The sequence below is a fragment of the Tupaia chinensis genome, unplaced genomic scaffold, assembly GCF_000334495.1.
Source record: "Tupaia chinensis unplaced genomic scaffold, TupChi_1.0 Scaffold140095_1, whole genome shotgun sequence".
In the NCBI taxonomy this organism is placed as follows: domain Eukaryota; kingdom Metazoa; phylum Chordata; class Mammalia; order Scandentia; family Tupaiidae; genus Tupaia; species Tupaia belangeri.
In genome coordinates, this window is record NW_006199974.1 from 660171 (window position 1) to 676294 (window position 16124).

Consider the following 16124-nt stretch of genomic DNA (forward strand, 5'->3'; position numbering starts at 1 on the left):
GGCTTAAAAACATGCTGAGCATGCACATACGTGTCCCAAATCCTGATAGGATGGAGAGATGGAGGAAAAGAGATTGAGACCTGACCATACCCCATTGAGGCGTACAATCTTCCTGTCTCTTGTTCTCTCTGGTGAAAGCATCTCCCCTCTAACAATAAAATAAATAATAATTTAGAATCCCTACATAATCTATCAATTTGAACCTGGAACAGCACTAAAATGAAAAAGAACTGTTCTTTTTTTATTTCTTAAATTTGCCAGAGTGCATATACACGTCCCAGAGAGAGAAAGTATGCATGAGAAAGCATCCTCCATGGGGAATGGTCACGCTGCAATCCCTTCTCTAGTTTTCCTCCTTTCAGGATTTTGGGGGTGCATGTACATGCACCAGGCACGTTTAAGCTGCCAGGTGTGTGACTCCAGCCGCACAGTGAGCCATGTAAGCTCTAGCTCACATAACCATCAGGTCATGGACTGGCCCCACGATGTTGTTTTAATAGTTTGGAATATGAATATAATGACTTTGAAAGAATTTACTAAGAGATACTAAGGACTATATCTAGTAGTGCACAAGGTCTACTATAACCAGTCTAAATAGTTGTCAGAGTGATATCCAGTCTTTTAGGCTATCTTGAAATATTTATATATCACAACTCTCAAAGCAAGGCAAGTCAGGCAGCTCTCAAGACAAAATTGCACCTATGTAAGATGGGGGAGAGAAATAGTTAAAATTCTAGAAGACATAGTCTCTATTTTCAGCCTGTGAATGTTGTAGTTTCTAAAAGCAGTGAAGATTCCTCTGAATATCACTTTCATGCCTCAAGCTAGTTCTTCTAGCAGCTCCACTGGATGCTCACCCCTCGGAAGGTATTGAGTTTTGTACAAAAGTCAAGGAAGAGACTTGTTTGTTCAAACCAAATCTGTATTTCTCCAAGTGAAGTGTCATGTGTAAGCATATGCACATAATCGCTCAGCATTCCTCTCCCAAGGAAGAAAAAGAAAGGAAGGCTGATTATACAGAGAACAGACTGTTTTCTTTTGTATTTAATGCAGTGAACGCGGAGTCAACATTACCATTGAACGAAACATCTGAAATGTGATACAATGCAACACAAATGAGTCATCTGTTAATAGTTACTATTCACTAGGTAAATCTGAGGTTGTAGAATTCAGGCTTATAGACTTCTGAGTAGACATTGTCAGCACAGAACATAAATGTCACACAAGGTATAATTCAAAGTTATTTTAGACAAATTATCTCATCACATTTTCTGTAGTAACAGCGACTTCATAGAATATTATGTTTTAGCAACAGTGATGGTATGTGGACATAAGCTCGTCATTATAAACATGATGCACTAAATAGAGCATACTGAGGTCAAAGCCTTTCTGTAGAAAGGGAATTTAATTGACATTCTTTCAAGCAGAGTATATAAACAGATCAAAATAGTTCTATCATAAGAAATAGTATTTAACATCATATCTGTAAAATAAAAATACTTTAAAAATCAGCTTTGATGAGATTAAATCTATTTCTAAAGAATCTTTCCTTAGAGTGAAATATATATTTCTTACTCTCAGCTTTTCTATAATTTTCTAGCATAATGCCCACTCTCACCCCATCCCAATCTGTTATTAATAAAGTAGTGCAAAACACTGCAGCAATTTCAACCAAGTGTAATCCCCCACCAAGTCCGGGATGTAAGACATTCTCACCAACCAAATGCCTTCTTTCTCCAGAGGTATTCTCCCTTGATATACCAGGGAGTTAGGTACAAAAACTACCTTAAGAGTCTTGAGAATGCAGTTTATAAGCATAAATTCTATGGCAAGTAGTGAAACATTTTTAAAGGCACCCCCCTCATAAGCAGTTCATTTTACAAAACATGCATTCATATGATCAAGATTTTCATAAATGAATGTAAAGAAAGAAACACTGGCATACCACTTAGCACACTGCATTCTCCTCTATATTAAAATTCACACTAATAACAAAAATCATAGTATGCATTAAAGCATTTCAGTAACCTAATGAGAAAGCAGATTTTTTTTTCTGTGAAAACACGTGAGTATTAAATATTTTCAGATGCACAAAGGTATAATCTGACACCAAAAGCAATACAGGTTTAGTTTGCTAGTATTTTTGACAACTGAATTGGGTTACTAATTAGCTAACATGTTATAAATTATAATAGTAGTAGGTATAAAAATTCAGATAGGCAATCATTATAAATGTGGCAGTATTTACGTTGTGTAGTTCAGTAAGAGAGTTTAAGGTTTTACATGGAATGATAGAAGAAGAGTTTTCTTTATAGGTCTGTAGAGTATTGGGGATTCTCTTAGGGGTAGGGGAGTCAGTATAGCTTCACTCATCTTAAAATCATTCTAATCATATCTTCAGTAATTTTCAGAGGACTGGATGTCGGGATTTAAACTCAGCATCTATGCTGAGTTCAAATGCATCTATCTGTTCCATTATTTAGGTTTTGGGATCACCCCTCTTTTGAAATGTATAAAAACCTAGAAAACTGGAATGGATTACTTTTCAGATTAAAAAATAGCCACATTTAAAAAGAAACTTTAAAATCAAATTAACATTTACTTTTCATGTCGATTTCATCAGAGCACAGCTGAGCATTTAATCTAATAATATTCTGGTTCTTCCATTTGTAATTAGAGAAGTGTGTATCTTCCACTGTTATCATTCTTACATTTGTTGTTTCAGTGTGTTATATTATTATCCACGGCTAACAAGGCTTTCACACAGCAGTAGCTAAACCTTTATCAAGTTCAGTCTGTACAATAGAAGTATATTTTCAAAGACATATGCCTTTGTACACTATTTACAAATTCTCCCGATCATGATAAAAAGGCAAAATAAATAAAAAGCAGGAAGAAAGGAAATGCTGTTGAGGCTAAAGGCTTTTTCTTTTATCTTCCCAAACAGATGCTGGTCTCCTCAGCGCTGGGAGCTGGCTAGCCAAGATTGTTTTTCTTCCTTTTATATGGGCTATGGGAAGGATCTGGTTTCAGTTCTTGGTATTGCACCTGTTTAAACAGAGTTCAGAGAAAGACTGGTCAGGTGGCCATTTTCTGATAAAGGAAGGAAAAGCAAAGGAATGAGAAACTGTGCTTGGGGGAAAAAGTGCTCACTAGAAGCTGTATGGCCTCTGCAGCTGGGATGCACAAAACAATTGAATGATAGAGCGAGAATCAGAAGGGAAACTCTTCCAGAAACCACATGAATCTCCAATGCAAACTCTGGTAATGGATTGGAGTCTTTACTATCCATAACACACATTACATTAAAAGAAAAATCATCTCAGTCTATTTCAAGGGCTGGAAAATTGGTCTTTGCAATTCATTGTTTGTCTGTTTAATGGTCTTACTCTCCAGTCCAGTCCATTCTCATGTCATACCAAATCAAAAACTCAACTGCAACAAAGGAAAACAGTATTACTGTAACCAAGCCTTAAGATTTGGATAAAAACTTTTCTTGTTTTTCTGAGACTACCTGATGGCTCATGGGCATTAACCTCAAAGGCTTTCAAAAGATTTTTGAGATGTGCCATAGTCTCCAAAAGTTAGTCAGCTTCCCCCCTTCCCAATCACTGATCTCCAAAATAACAGCCTTAAAACTCACTTAATGGGGCCAGCAGACAGCATAGCATTTATGTTGTTGGACTCCCACACGGCTGACCACGATTTGAGTCCTGAACCCAGTGGCTTGAAACTCATGCTGTGTGTGTGCCTACATGCCCAAGATCTTGAAAGGAGAATCGAGGACTAGGGATTGTGGCATAGCCATCCACCCTGGGGGGTAATTTTTCACTTTCCTTCTTACTGTCACTATCTCTGTCTGTCTCTCTTGTGAGCACACATGCCCTGAGGGCAGGGGGGGGCTCAATTTGTGCACATTTTGGAAAGAATTTTTTTTTCTTTTTAAATGTCCATTGGCACATTTTCTTTTATCATCTAATATACCTATTTCTACCCCCTCGGTCACAGCAACTTCCGTGCCCAAACTCCCACTAAATCTACTTGAAGAAGATTCTTCCTGACAGGCCTGGTAAAGGTTCTTTATATAGCCCACTCTTATTCTCCCATTTACACACACCCCCACTCTTCTCTATTAAGTTCTTCTTGGAAAATATCCCACTATATTAAAATGTTACAAATGATAATAATAATAATCATGAAACCCACATACCACTTGTACATCTGAAGGGACTCTGGAAAGGAAGTCAAGGAGTTCATTATTATCGATTGCATATGGACTTCGAAGCTTTTTTGTAAATTTATTGATGCCTGAAAAAGTGATAGATTAAATATTATTAAAATCTCCAAATTTTGGATTTACACAATGCACATTTCTGGTAAAAGCACTGCAGTGATTTGAAAATCTAGTTTGCTTGTATGCTGCCCTTCAGCTCTGACTGACTAAACTAACACACTCAGTTTTTTTCCTTCCTCCCTCCTTCCCTCTCTCCTTCCTACTTTCCCTCTCTCCCTCCCTCACCCCTTTCCTTCTTTCTTTCTTCTTCCCAACTCCATTGCTGCTTTATTTTTCTCTTTGCAGTTCAGTAGCTCTTTTTCAACAGAAAAAGCTTTTCATTTGGGAAACAAAAAAAGGGTACCTAGTTGAAATGAGCAATATCTTACTTTTTCTCCCCAGTGTTACAAAATTGTGAAGCCTTGCCTTTACTGTTTGATCTATGTTGCAACTTGTCTTCCTGCAGTTTGCATGGAGATTGTTAAGGCAGAAAGCGTAATTTATTTATTTCCCCCTTTTCAAAAAGTACACCTTTTGGGGGGAAGTGGTGAGGAGGAGGTGTTACTGTTGTGCAAGTTAAATGTTTGGAAGACATGTGACCTTAATTTTCTTCACACTTTAAATGATAAAGGATTTCCCACCGGCTTTTTGAAAAAATAGTTTTACGTGAAATCAACGCACTGTAAAAACTGAGCCATACACTAAGGCATCGTGGCTCTTTGTGGGGAGCTCGTGCAGAATGAACTTCTGGAATCTTGAGTTTGGTCTCTGTCTCCCCATGTAAGAGCCAGGTCTTACATTTCTGGATAATATGTCAGCAGTCACCTACCACGCAAGGAATACTACTCTTGTTTTATTTCACTTGATGAAACAAGGGGCCCAAACACATTCTCTAAAATTCCTTTTAAGACAGCTAGCCAGTGAGGCCACTGCAGGTTATGTAGCCAGATGTTTGCCACGGGCTCAGTTTCTGAGAACGCGGGGAAACAGAGATGGGCCTGCCAGCCCAAGGCAAGTCTGACCCTAGGTAGGTTAGAGTTAATAAGCAGCCGCATGTGACACTCTACCCTAATTCCTTCAATAAAACAGCATCTGCTTTAAATATTGGAGGAAGGAATGAAAAATGAGGGGTTGCACATACAATAGGACTTATAGGAGGGGGGCTTAAGAAATTCTCGGAAAGTGGAATTAAAGTATGAGTTTATGTCGGCGTAAAACATTTAGTTTTTTTCATGATACCCATTTTCCATGAACTTTTGGAAGACACCCCCCCACACACACACACACACACATATCATGAAAGTGCTGTCTTACTTGAGTGTCTTCAAACTGTAGAAATTTAAAGAGAAATAAATAATCAGCATTCCCCACACGCCCCCACTCCTCTCCCAGGTGGAAAGGTAATGATGGCGATGATAAGGGAGAAAGAAGGCTTACTCAAGATACAACGAGATGGTCCAGAAAGACACAGGGAAAGCATAATCGTAAAACGTCAGGAGCATCAGCCCCTGACTCACTTAATTCCATTATATTTATTTCGATGCCTTAAAAGGAACAGAACAAAAATCTCCCTTTGATCCTGTTTGCTCTCCGTGTAAGCACATGTTACCTGAAGTTAAGACCTATTTTGGTTCTTTACCTCGTGTTTAGCTGGAGCAATTACTGGCGGATGTGGGTAAAAGCAAGGAGAACATTCTGATTCTACCCAGGCTAGTCTGTATGTGTCATTAATGTCATAGTTTTAAATGTCTAGATTTTAGAGATTAAACTTTGAGTCTTCCAAACCAAGAATTTTGTAAGAAAAAAACAAAAAACCAATTATGAAGAATGCTGAAACTAACGGCCTCCTAAATGGAGTCTCAGTACTTAGGATTGTTGCCATGCAGCATAATTATATTAAAAATTAGGACCAAAACATTAAATCACCTTTAAAGAAGATGTTTGCAGAAGCATCCTTGTTTAGCATTCATAAGCAAGCTTTTAGTTCCTAAGGAGCCTGTGAATGACAAGGACCCTGGGACCCTTTTCCTGAATCTTAAAGGTGACCTCTTAATCAGGTGGCCACGTATAGTACCTTGTTTACATACATTTCCACAAGATAAAATACCACAGCGAGAAAGCATATTGTTCTACATGCACCATATGGATCGAAATGCCTCTGTTTGTGTATAAGTGGTGAGAATAAATCAGGGCAATATCTAGACAAAGTTACACTTTGATATATGAAGAATCTGCACAACTACATGGTTATAGTATGATGGAGCCTATGGTGCCAGATAAGAAAAATGCATTTTGCAAGTAGACCTAAATCTTGGTACTGTTGTGATTTTTAACTGACCTGTCTCTTTTCATCATGGAGTAGCTTCATGGCCATAAATACAGGAAACGACTGACAGTATAACTCATCCCTTAAAAATCGTTTTTTTAGCAGCTAGGACAGTTAAGAAAACAAACAAACAAGAAACACTTTACTTACCCCAGACAAGGACAATGTATCTCAGTGGAATGAAGTACAGGATGACTGTGAACACACAGAGGGCTACAATAGCCAGCCAGCTTAAGAATGGAACCGTCCAGTTGAAAGTACTGAATGAAAAATTAACATATTAGCAATCCAAGCAATTCACAAAGATTAAAATAAATGTGACTCAGACTCAAAATCTGGACTTGGACCTAGTTAGTTTGCATTTCTCTCAGGAATAGAAGCCAATTGTAACGGGCAGTCAGAGGACACAGGTTAGTTAGAATCCACTCGATTCTATGAGCATGGGATCTGGTAAAGGGTCTTATTGCCAACCACGCCTGACTGTCTCAGGTGACTTCAGAGTCTACTATTTAGGTGATTCTTCACATGATTTAAAAAAAAAAAAATGTGTTTCACTACTGCTAAAACTAATACCCAGCCTTGTTTTCTTAAAATTTTCAGAGAGGAATACCCCCTGGGCCTACCATTTTTCCTTCTATCAATTTTCAGTATTCCCCACATTGGGAATAAAATGTTGCCAGTAATTGTCTGTAGGTGTAATTCTTACACTGTTGTGTAAATTCTCTAAATTTAGAGCAATACGCACTTCCTATCTCAGCTGTACTTCAAATGGAACTAAAAATCAGGAAAGAGAGACAGAACTGTTAGCCTTATAAAAATTCACTTGCCATTATTTCCCTTCTTTCCCAAAATACATAGGTAATTTAAAAAATATTTTCCTTATTCCTTTCAGTATGCTTGTGTGTGTTTTTTAATTTAATTAATTTATTTATTTTAATTTGACCAGAGAAGGACAGAGTGAGAGAGAGAGAGAAAGCAAGCCACTAGGTCCAGGACTCCAACTGTGGTCGGCCATGTGGGAGTCCAGCACCCTTAACACCACAACACCTGCCAGCCCCAATACATAGGTAATTAAGGAAAACAGTTAGCCCTGTTTGTTGTTCTCCCTATATTACTTCTGGTAAAAGAGCACGGTGTGCAGTAAATGTGTCGGATAGGTTCTAAGAAGGGAGTTAAGACTGGGAAAGTATGTGAAAAGATGGCAATACTGAACACTGACAATAGGACAACGTGATCACCGAGAACAAAAACTGTACCAATCAAAAGAAGTAGAAGTTACAAAACAGACAGTATTAAGGAGATGGGAAGGAATTTAGTGAGACAAAAGGGCAACGAAAAATGAAGATAGAGAAAGCCAAAAAGATACATAGAAAAGCAGAGACATGGAAAATGGAAAAATTGTGATCATTTAAGACTTCTCGTGCAGATGTTCTGGAGCAGGTGCCTGCTTGTGAAGAGGACAGAAAGCTGAGGGTCTGCTTGCCCTCCTGTGGCTCAGCTCAGAGCCATCCAGAACACTACTCCATGTTTGAAAGCACTGGCTTTTCACTGAGATAACCTTCCTTTGGGGCAGCCCCACTGCAGGACTCCCCATGTTCTCCTTACTCCTATTGTACGGATAAATGGCAAAAAAAAAATCCTTATCAGCGTAGCTAATGCTAGGGAAAATGACTGTCTTTTCCATTATTTTCACTCTGCATTATGGAATCAAAAACCTAGAAAAGGATCTTCCCCCAAAAAGATGCAAACCAAAGTTCTGAAATGATTATTTTGTGAGAAGACATGTTAATTATAGGAGGCATTTCATTTTGTGCTTAAAGATTGCTTCTTAATCTGCTTTCTGGATAGATGTTTCTAATCCCATGGGACCATGGGGGCATTTATTTTATTGAGTACCCAAAGGATCATTGTGCACAAGAGGTGGCACCTGCAAGACTCACTGGACCCTATGTCATATTCCTAACTTCGGCATGGAAGGTTCTGTGAAGCTCAGCTTACCCCCAGCTGAAGGTTCTTCCTCTCCTCAGGTATTCACTAGCCTGACCTCAGAGCTGACCCAGGGTCTTGTGGTATATATGAGATGTTTCCATCAGGTATCAGCACAGATTGTTTTCCCAGAGAAAGGGCAACCTTAAGGCTTCACATTGTACTTGAATGGATAGGGTATGCAGGACAAGGGAGCATTCTTAGAGACAGAAATAACACAGAGAGGAGGAAGGAGAAAGAGAAGACATGGAAATCAGTCCTCAGATGTCTGGGACTGTGTGTTGCGTAGAGGCACATTCAGGAATAAGAGGGAGGCCACTCTGTTTAATATAATGTAAGAAAGTGGAAACTCAGCACTTCTGCGTATGTGGAAATGCATTCAACAAAAAATTATACACTGTAAAATACATTATCCCTTACAATATGAAAGGCACCAGATGAATGACTCACACCTTTAGTTTAAATAATTCACTCTTAAATTCAGTGTATGCCCAAGGATCCAAACCTACTGACCATTTCGAGTTATAAATAATAAACATGAGATACATGAAACTAGGAAAATATAGGCTTATCTGGATTTCTAGCTCCTCTTTTTGAATAGACCATTAGCAATTATTACATAGGCCAATTTTTACACAGTTCAGTACACTAAGTGTATCTTTAACTGATAATTATTAGTTCACATTATTTTTATCAGTAAGCAGATTTGAAAAGTATATTAGTAAGGAAAACTATTTTAAGCAAGACACAAGTAATATATGATTAAAATATAAATTTTTAAATTTTACATTAGCTCGTAATGAAGTTTTATTATTATTATTTTTTATGTTCTTGCCATAGGGCACTTGCACTTGCTAGAGAGAGACAGAGAAAGGGAAAGTGAGAAATCATTCCTCTCCCTCCTCCCGGAGGATGGCTATGCTGCAGTTCCTTCTCCAGTCTCCTCCGGGCATTTTGGGCATGCACACATATGCGCCTGGTTTGATTTTCAAGCTGTCAGGTCTGGGACTCAAACTGTGGTTGGCCATGTGGGAGTCTAGCACCTTAACCACCAAGTCATCTGATGGCCCTGAAGCTGTATTGTTTTTAAAAATTAAGGAAAAGGGTTCCTATTGTTTTATTATAAAATTTCTATGCATTTTCTAAATGACAAAGCATTAGTTTACATCATCAATAGTTATTATCTCAACTATTTAAACATAAAAATTTGAAAGAATTCAAGAACACTTTCATAGGATGCTATACATAATATGATTTTTTTTTAATCAAGAGTACCTTGATGAAAATATAACTCAACCAATAATAAATGCAGGTGTGCCTTGATTACCTGGCGACCTCATTTAGCTTGGTTTATTTTTTTCTATCACAATTTCATACTCCATTTAAGAACAAAGTCTTTCACTGTGAAAAATGTGCTAAAATTTAGGACGGTGTTATTTCTTCAAAGCTACAAGTATGACTTCTTTCCAACCAATATGTTCTAAATTTCAGGAAGGAAATTGACAGAACTTTCATAAAACCGAAGACTGGCAGAAGCAAAGTAAATAATGATGAAACTGAGCAATAGATTACCCAGAAGAAGTGTCCCCTGCCATACAGAATGTAGTATTTTACCCTCCTAGAAACAAACGGACACCCTGTCCCACAGAAGGCCAAGGCTCACGTGTCAGCATCACTCACTTCTTTATTCTTTCGCCAAAGGAAGCCACTTCATCTAGGATGTTCTGGACACTGACACATACCTCCTGGATGGCGTAGATTTTATTTATAAATCCCTTTTTTTCACTGTCCTAAAATATAATAAAAAAAAAGTCTATATGAGTAAAGATATTGTTCAGTGCTTAGATTTCTTGTGTTGTCCCTCTCTTGCATTTCATTTTTGTTTTGTTTTGTTTTGTTTTTGGAGAGGCTTTTTTGCTATAGGGCATGTGCACTCACCAGAGAGACAGAAAGCGAGAAATCCCCCCCCCTCCCTGGGGCGGGGGTGGAGGTGGCTACGCAGCCGCAATCCCTTCTCCTCCATTCTCCTCTCCAGATCTTGGGCACGCACACACACGCCCTTGCGTGAGTTTAAGCCATCGGGTCCAGGACTCAAACCGCAGTGGAGTCCAGTGACACAGCCATTATGCCAACTGCTGGTTTCCTCTTGCATTTCATCTTTAAGCTTAAAAACATGTCTGTGTGTATGAAATTTCATTTTTAAGCTTAAAAACATGTCTGTGTGTATGAATAGATGATTGAAGTCCCTGATATTTCAGGATCCTGAGGGCTAAGAGGAAGAAGGTGCCCAGCGTATGGGCCAGTGCTGCTGTGAACATGTCTCGACACAGGAGGTCGGATGCCATTGCTCTCTCCATGACAAACAGGAACAGTTCAGGAGTCGGGGTGTAAGAGCAAGGGCATTCCTTGGAGATACCAAGTCTGAATTCTGCACTGACCCTGGACCCACCATGACTCTCCACTTAGCAGGCCCAGGTTCCTGACCCCACTACCCACAGATCTAAGTTCAGTCGTGGCTCCAGGCATAGCGGCAACAGAGAATTCTGGGTGCAAATGAAAAGACCTGTGAGCAGTGCAAACTGTGAAAAAATGACAAAGTCAGCTGAAATCCGTTAAACGGACACTTCTTAGCTCAGATACACACTAACCTGATCCCCCTTTTGAAAATAACAGCCCTCTATTTTATACAGCAGCATGTGCTATCTTGGGGCTCGAACCAAACATTTCCTCCCTTTGGACTTTGCTCTTCATTTTAACATGTGCTGAATTTAAGCAGACCTGGTATGCTCCAGGGAATGGGTGGGTGGCAGTTGAACACAAAGCACCCAGAGAGTGGTGTGAGGCTAGGGGAAATGTGCATATTTTGTAATTTTAGACCCGGAGGAAGAAATAGTGGTGGCCTTTCACGACTGAGAATTCTGCTTAGTAGCCTGGCATCACAGGCACTTGCCTAGGCTGCCTGGTGGAGACCATCCAACCCTGATTCCATGACTCTATTCCCCCATGCCAGCTTGAATATCTATGGAAACGAAGATCCAATTTCATTACTTTAGCTTCTTTGAACACTTGCACACCATGCCAGAACACTTGAGACCTCATGTGGCAGTCAGTGCTTGCTGAAAGCAGCCAGGAAGCTAGAATAATAATGTCACGTTGCACATTTACATACCGACTTTCATTTCAGAAGAGTCTAAAGCACTTTACGCTGTGAACACTTGGCTAGGGATGGCATCCTGCCACCTCAGAAACCAAGAGCAAGCAAATGACAGGTGTGCACGTTACTCCAAGGGCAACAGAGTATACCGGGAGAAGGACACAGAGGCCAGCTTTAGGACTTGATCTTCAGTAGAGATACCAGTTACTTGGAGCTTTCATTTTAAATTGAATTCTTATGGCAGAATTGTCCTCATTATTCATCTTACTTATGCCAAAAATGGGTTGTCAAACAATGAGGTTGCTGAGACACGAAGCTCACTAACAAGATAGGGGCAATGAACTATTCGCACCACTTTCAAAAATCAACCCTTACTTGCCTTGAAAGACACGGGCACATCCATTTCTTCTCTTCTCTCTCCAGTAATAAAATGTACTAATTTCACCTATGCAATCATAGACTTTAGGGAAAAAAAAAAAAGAGTAACTAGGAGCTCCTTCTAGCTCCTTTTGTAACTACAAAGCTGGGTCTACCTTAATAAGCTGTATGAGAGATTCTCATCTCTCACATACCCACTAAGTTCATTCATGTCTCTGAAGCAAAAAGCTCTTATAAATATTTTTCCACACAGAGAATAAATCAAACTGGAGTCAAAGCATCCTGATTATATGGTAGAAGTCCACTAAGAATAATTTCCAGTTTAAAACTATGTTATAAAAAATGAGGGGACCAGTTGATGGCAGTTGTTGGACTCCCACATAGTAGACAACGGTTCATGTCCTGGACCTGGTGGCTTAAAATTTTCACCGGGCACGTGTGCATGCAGGCACAAGACCCCTAGAGGAGACTAGAGGAGAAGGGACTGCAGCATGGCAATCCCCCCTGGGGGGTTGATTTCTGGCTTTCCTCTCTCTGTCTGTCGGGCAAGTACACACCCTCTACCTATAGCAAAAATCTCTCAAAAAAATTCACAGTAACAATAAAATACATAAAACACTATGGCATAACTTTAATAATGAATAAACAAAATTGATCTGAAGAAAACAGAGACACCATTTTTTAAAATTATTTTATTTAACTTTATTTATTTATTTATTTATTTACTGATTTTAATTTGACCAGAGAGGGACAGACTGAGAGAGTAAGAGAGAAAGTGAGAAAGCAAGCTGCCAGGTCCAGGATTCGAACCATGGTTAACCATGTGAGAGTCCAGTGCTCTTAACCACCGCACCACCTGCCGGCCTGAGACAGGATGTTTCTGTATTGCAGTGTTAAATATTAAAACAGTTTTCAGTTGAATGTGTAGGCTTAATGCAGTTTCAAGCAAATCCTAACAGTTGGAGTAGAGTAAATGGGGAGAATTTGATAAAGTGTTGCTATAATTTGTTTGGAAGAATAATTGGGTATCTACAGTCAAATTTTTGTAAAAGAGAAATAATGAGGAGACATTTAGTGTGCCAGATACTTAAGTAAGTAAAATGAGGTATGGATGTTAAAAGAGAGATTTTTATGTTAAGGCACCATCATAAAGAAGGAACTAGTATGTTACCAGGCAATTGTGTTAACTATTAGGGAAAATTAGATTAAATCCTACCTTAAGTAGATTTAAAATTTCTCTCAAATAGATAGATATAATACATTCTAGACTGATTTTCAAAAGGCCAAAGCTAAGGCCCAGCCACAGTAATGAACACTGGACACTGTTGCTTGGCAGGTTGAGGCACATGGAAGGCCTAGGCTTGATTCTCAGCCCACCTTAAGAAGTTGGGTGGGTTGCTGCATACCTGTAGTCCCCATTACTCAGAAGGCAATCAGGTGACCCCTGTCTGAAAGAGCTAGTGGCTGTGCCTGCCTGTGTCCTTAGCTATGCAGGATTGTGGGCCAGACTAAAAACCACAGAGACACACACACTCCCCAAAAAAGTAAAAAGAAGCTAAAAGTGAATTATGAAACGGCAAGACAGGGCTGGCTCTATAGCACAACTGGTAAGCACGTGTATAGGGAATCCGATCCCACACGGCCAACTGCAGGTTGAATCCCAGTCCCAGCAGCTTGTAAAACATGCCTGGAGTGTGTGTGCATACCCCAAATCCTGAGGAAACAGAAATGGAGGAAAAGGGACTGCTGTGTAACCACACCCCTTTGTGAGGTGCTTTCTCTTCCTCTAGTGAGCACCTATCCCTCTGACCAAAAAAATAAATAAATAAAAAGTAGGTAAGTTATTTACCAACACCCTGGAATAAAGAAATCATAAAGAAAAATTGTTTTAACAATGATTACATAAAATTAAAAGCTTATGACAAAGTCATCATAAATTTCAAAAACTAAATGGGAAAAAATTTGCAGCAATATGCCAAATGATGGGATGATTCTTCTAATACACTGAATAGTCATCTGAAAATTTGTTCATCGTGTCACAGAAGTCATCAACAATCAACACGTTCGGTGGTATTAATTATAGTACATATAATTGATAGCCTATTATGAAATCAGGACATATTTAGAGAATATTTAATGACAACAGAAACATCTATGACATAATAGAAATTGGAAAAGACAAAAAGTGAAAGTAGTATATAGTAAGATTCTAACTTATTTTTTAAAGAATTACTTTTATTTAATTTTATTTATTGTTATTATTTTAATTTGATCACAGAGAAAGACAGAGAGAGAGGAGTAAAGTGAGAAAGCAAGCCGCCAGGTCCAGAACTCAAACCACGGTTGGCCATGTGGAAATCTAACATCTTAACCACCACGTCACCTGCCAGCCCAAAACTTCTAAGTTATTTTTAATTATTTATTTATTTTTAGAGGTTTTTGCCTTAGAGCACATGCACTTGCCAGAGAGAGAGATAGTGAAAGGGAAAGTGAGAAATCTCCCAGGAGAGATGGCCACACTACAATCCCTTCTCCATTCTCCACCAGGGATCTCAGGCATGCATGTCTACATGCCTGGTGTGATTTTTAGGCCACCAGGTCTGGGACTCGAACCACAGTCAGCAATGTGGGAGTCCACTGACATATCTTTTATGTCATCGGCTGTCCCCTCTAACTTTTTAAAAAAAGAATTATTTTATTTTATTTTATTTTTTATTTTTTAATTTGTCCAGAGAGAGAGGGAAAGTGAGAAATAAAGCCACCAGGTCTTGGGCTCGAACCATGGTTGGCCATGTGGGAGTCCAGCATCTCAATCACCATACCACCTGCCACCACCCCAACATGTTTTTTTAAATGGCTATATTGGAGAAAGAAGATGAAGGGGATATACTATAATACATTTGAGTAGGGCTAGCTGTTGGTATGGTGATTAAGACAATTGGATGTCACATGACTGTGACTACGACGTTTGAATCCTGGACCCAGTAGCTTGGAAAACACAGCAGGAACATGTGCAGATGTGCCCAAAATCCTAACAGGAGAATGGAGAGGGGATTATAGAGTGGCCTATCCCTTCTGAGGGGTGATGTCTCACTTTCCCTCTTTCTCTGTCTCTCTCTGGCAAGCACATGTGCCTTATAGCAAAACTGAAAACAAACAAACAAAATATGAGTGATATGAGTAATGGAAGTTCAACTTCTTTGTATTTTCCCGCAATATTCAAATTCTTTGTAACTAATATATTTTAGCTTTATAATAAAAAATGTTTCCCCAATTTTCCTCCAATGTTATTATTAAAGGGATATGACAGAAAAAAATAAGTGAATTGGTACTTATTGAACATGGTTTTATCTGTTTTCTCCAATGCATTTTTGTATTTCTGTAAGCTATCAAATTATCTTTGGAAAGAAGTGGAATATAAGTAGATGCTCATTAGGCACTGTAAAGTGCTTTTCACATAGCTCGTTCAATCCTCACAATCATCCTGCAATATAGTTGTTTTTCTTCACAGAAGAGGAAACTAAGTTTGGGGCAAAGTGAAAGTTTGGATTGGGACTGTGATGGCCAGCTCCAGAGTGGACACCCTCCTTAATAAACCATGTAGCCTCTTTACTCTAACCAAGAAAGCTTTAGTTTCCTACCCCCCTGGGATAGACAAAAAGAAAAAATTTGAAAAGTTTAGAAATTCAGAGGTGGTATCATCTAGCCTTGAGGATTATCATACAGCTAAGTCTTCATTAAGAAAATGAATTCCTTGGGACCGGCAGGTGGTATAGTGGTTGATGTGCTGGATTCTCACATGGTCAATCACAGTTCAAGTTCTGGAACTGGTGGCCCAAAAGTCACAGCAAATAAATAGATTAAATAAATAAAATGTTGGGAACCAGCAGTTAGCGTAATGGTTATGTCGCTGGACTCCCACGTAGTCAACCATGGTTCGCATCCTGGACCCGGTGGCTTAGAATTCATGCCAGGCGCGTGTGTGTGCGTGCCCAAGATCCCAAGAG

General features: G+C 39.1%; 1 protein-coding gene across 5 annotated transcripts in view; it reads right to left on the reverse strand.

Moving 5' to 3' along the window:
- Positions 1-381: 381 nt before the first annotated feature.
- MCTP1 (multiple C2 and transmembrane domain containing 1) overlaps positions 382-16124 on the reverse strand; it is a 418517-nt gene continuing 402774 nt past the window's right edge. For 3 of the 5 annotated variants that reach the window (XM_027765986.1, XM_027765985.1, XM_027765983.1), the window contains 4 exons: positions 10266-10375; positions 6750-6859; positions 4211-4308; positions 384-3048 (listed from right to left, as the gene is read on the reverse strand). In XM_027765986.1, coding sequence (XP_027621787.1) covers positions 2977-3048; positions 4211-4308; positions 6750-6859; positions 10266-10375 — 390 coding nt within the window. In that variant the 3' untranslated portion in view covers positions 384-2976. Of the gene's footprint in view, positions 3049-4210; positions 4309-6749; positions 6860-10265; positions 10376-16124 lie in introns of all 5 variants that reach the window. The other 2 variants (XM_027765984.1, XM_006162512.3) reach the window with 2 other exon arrangements.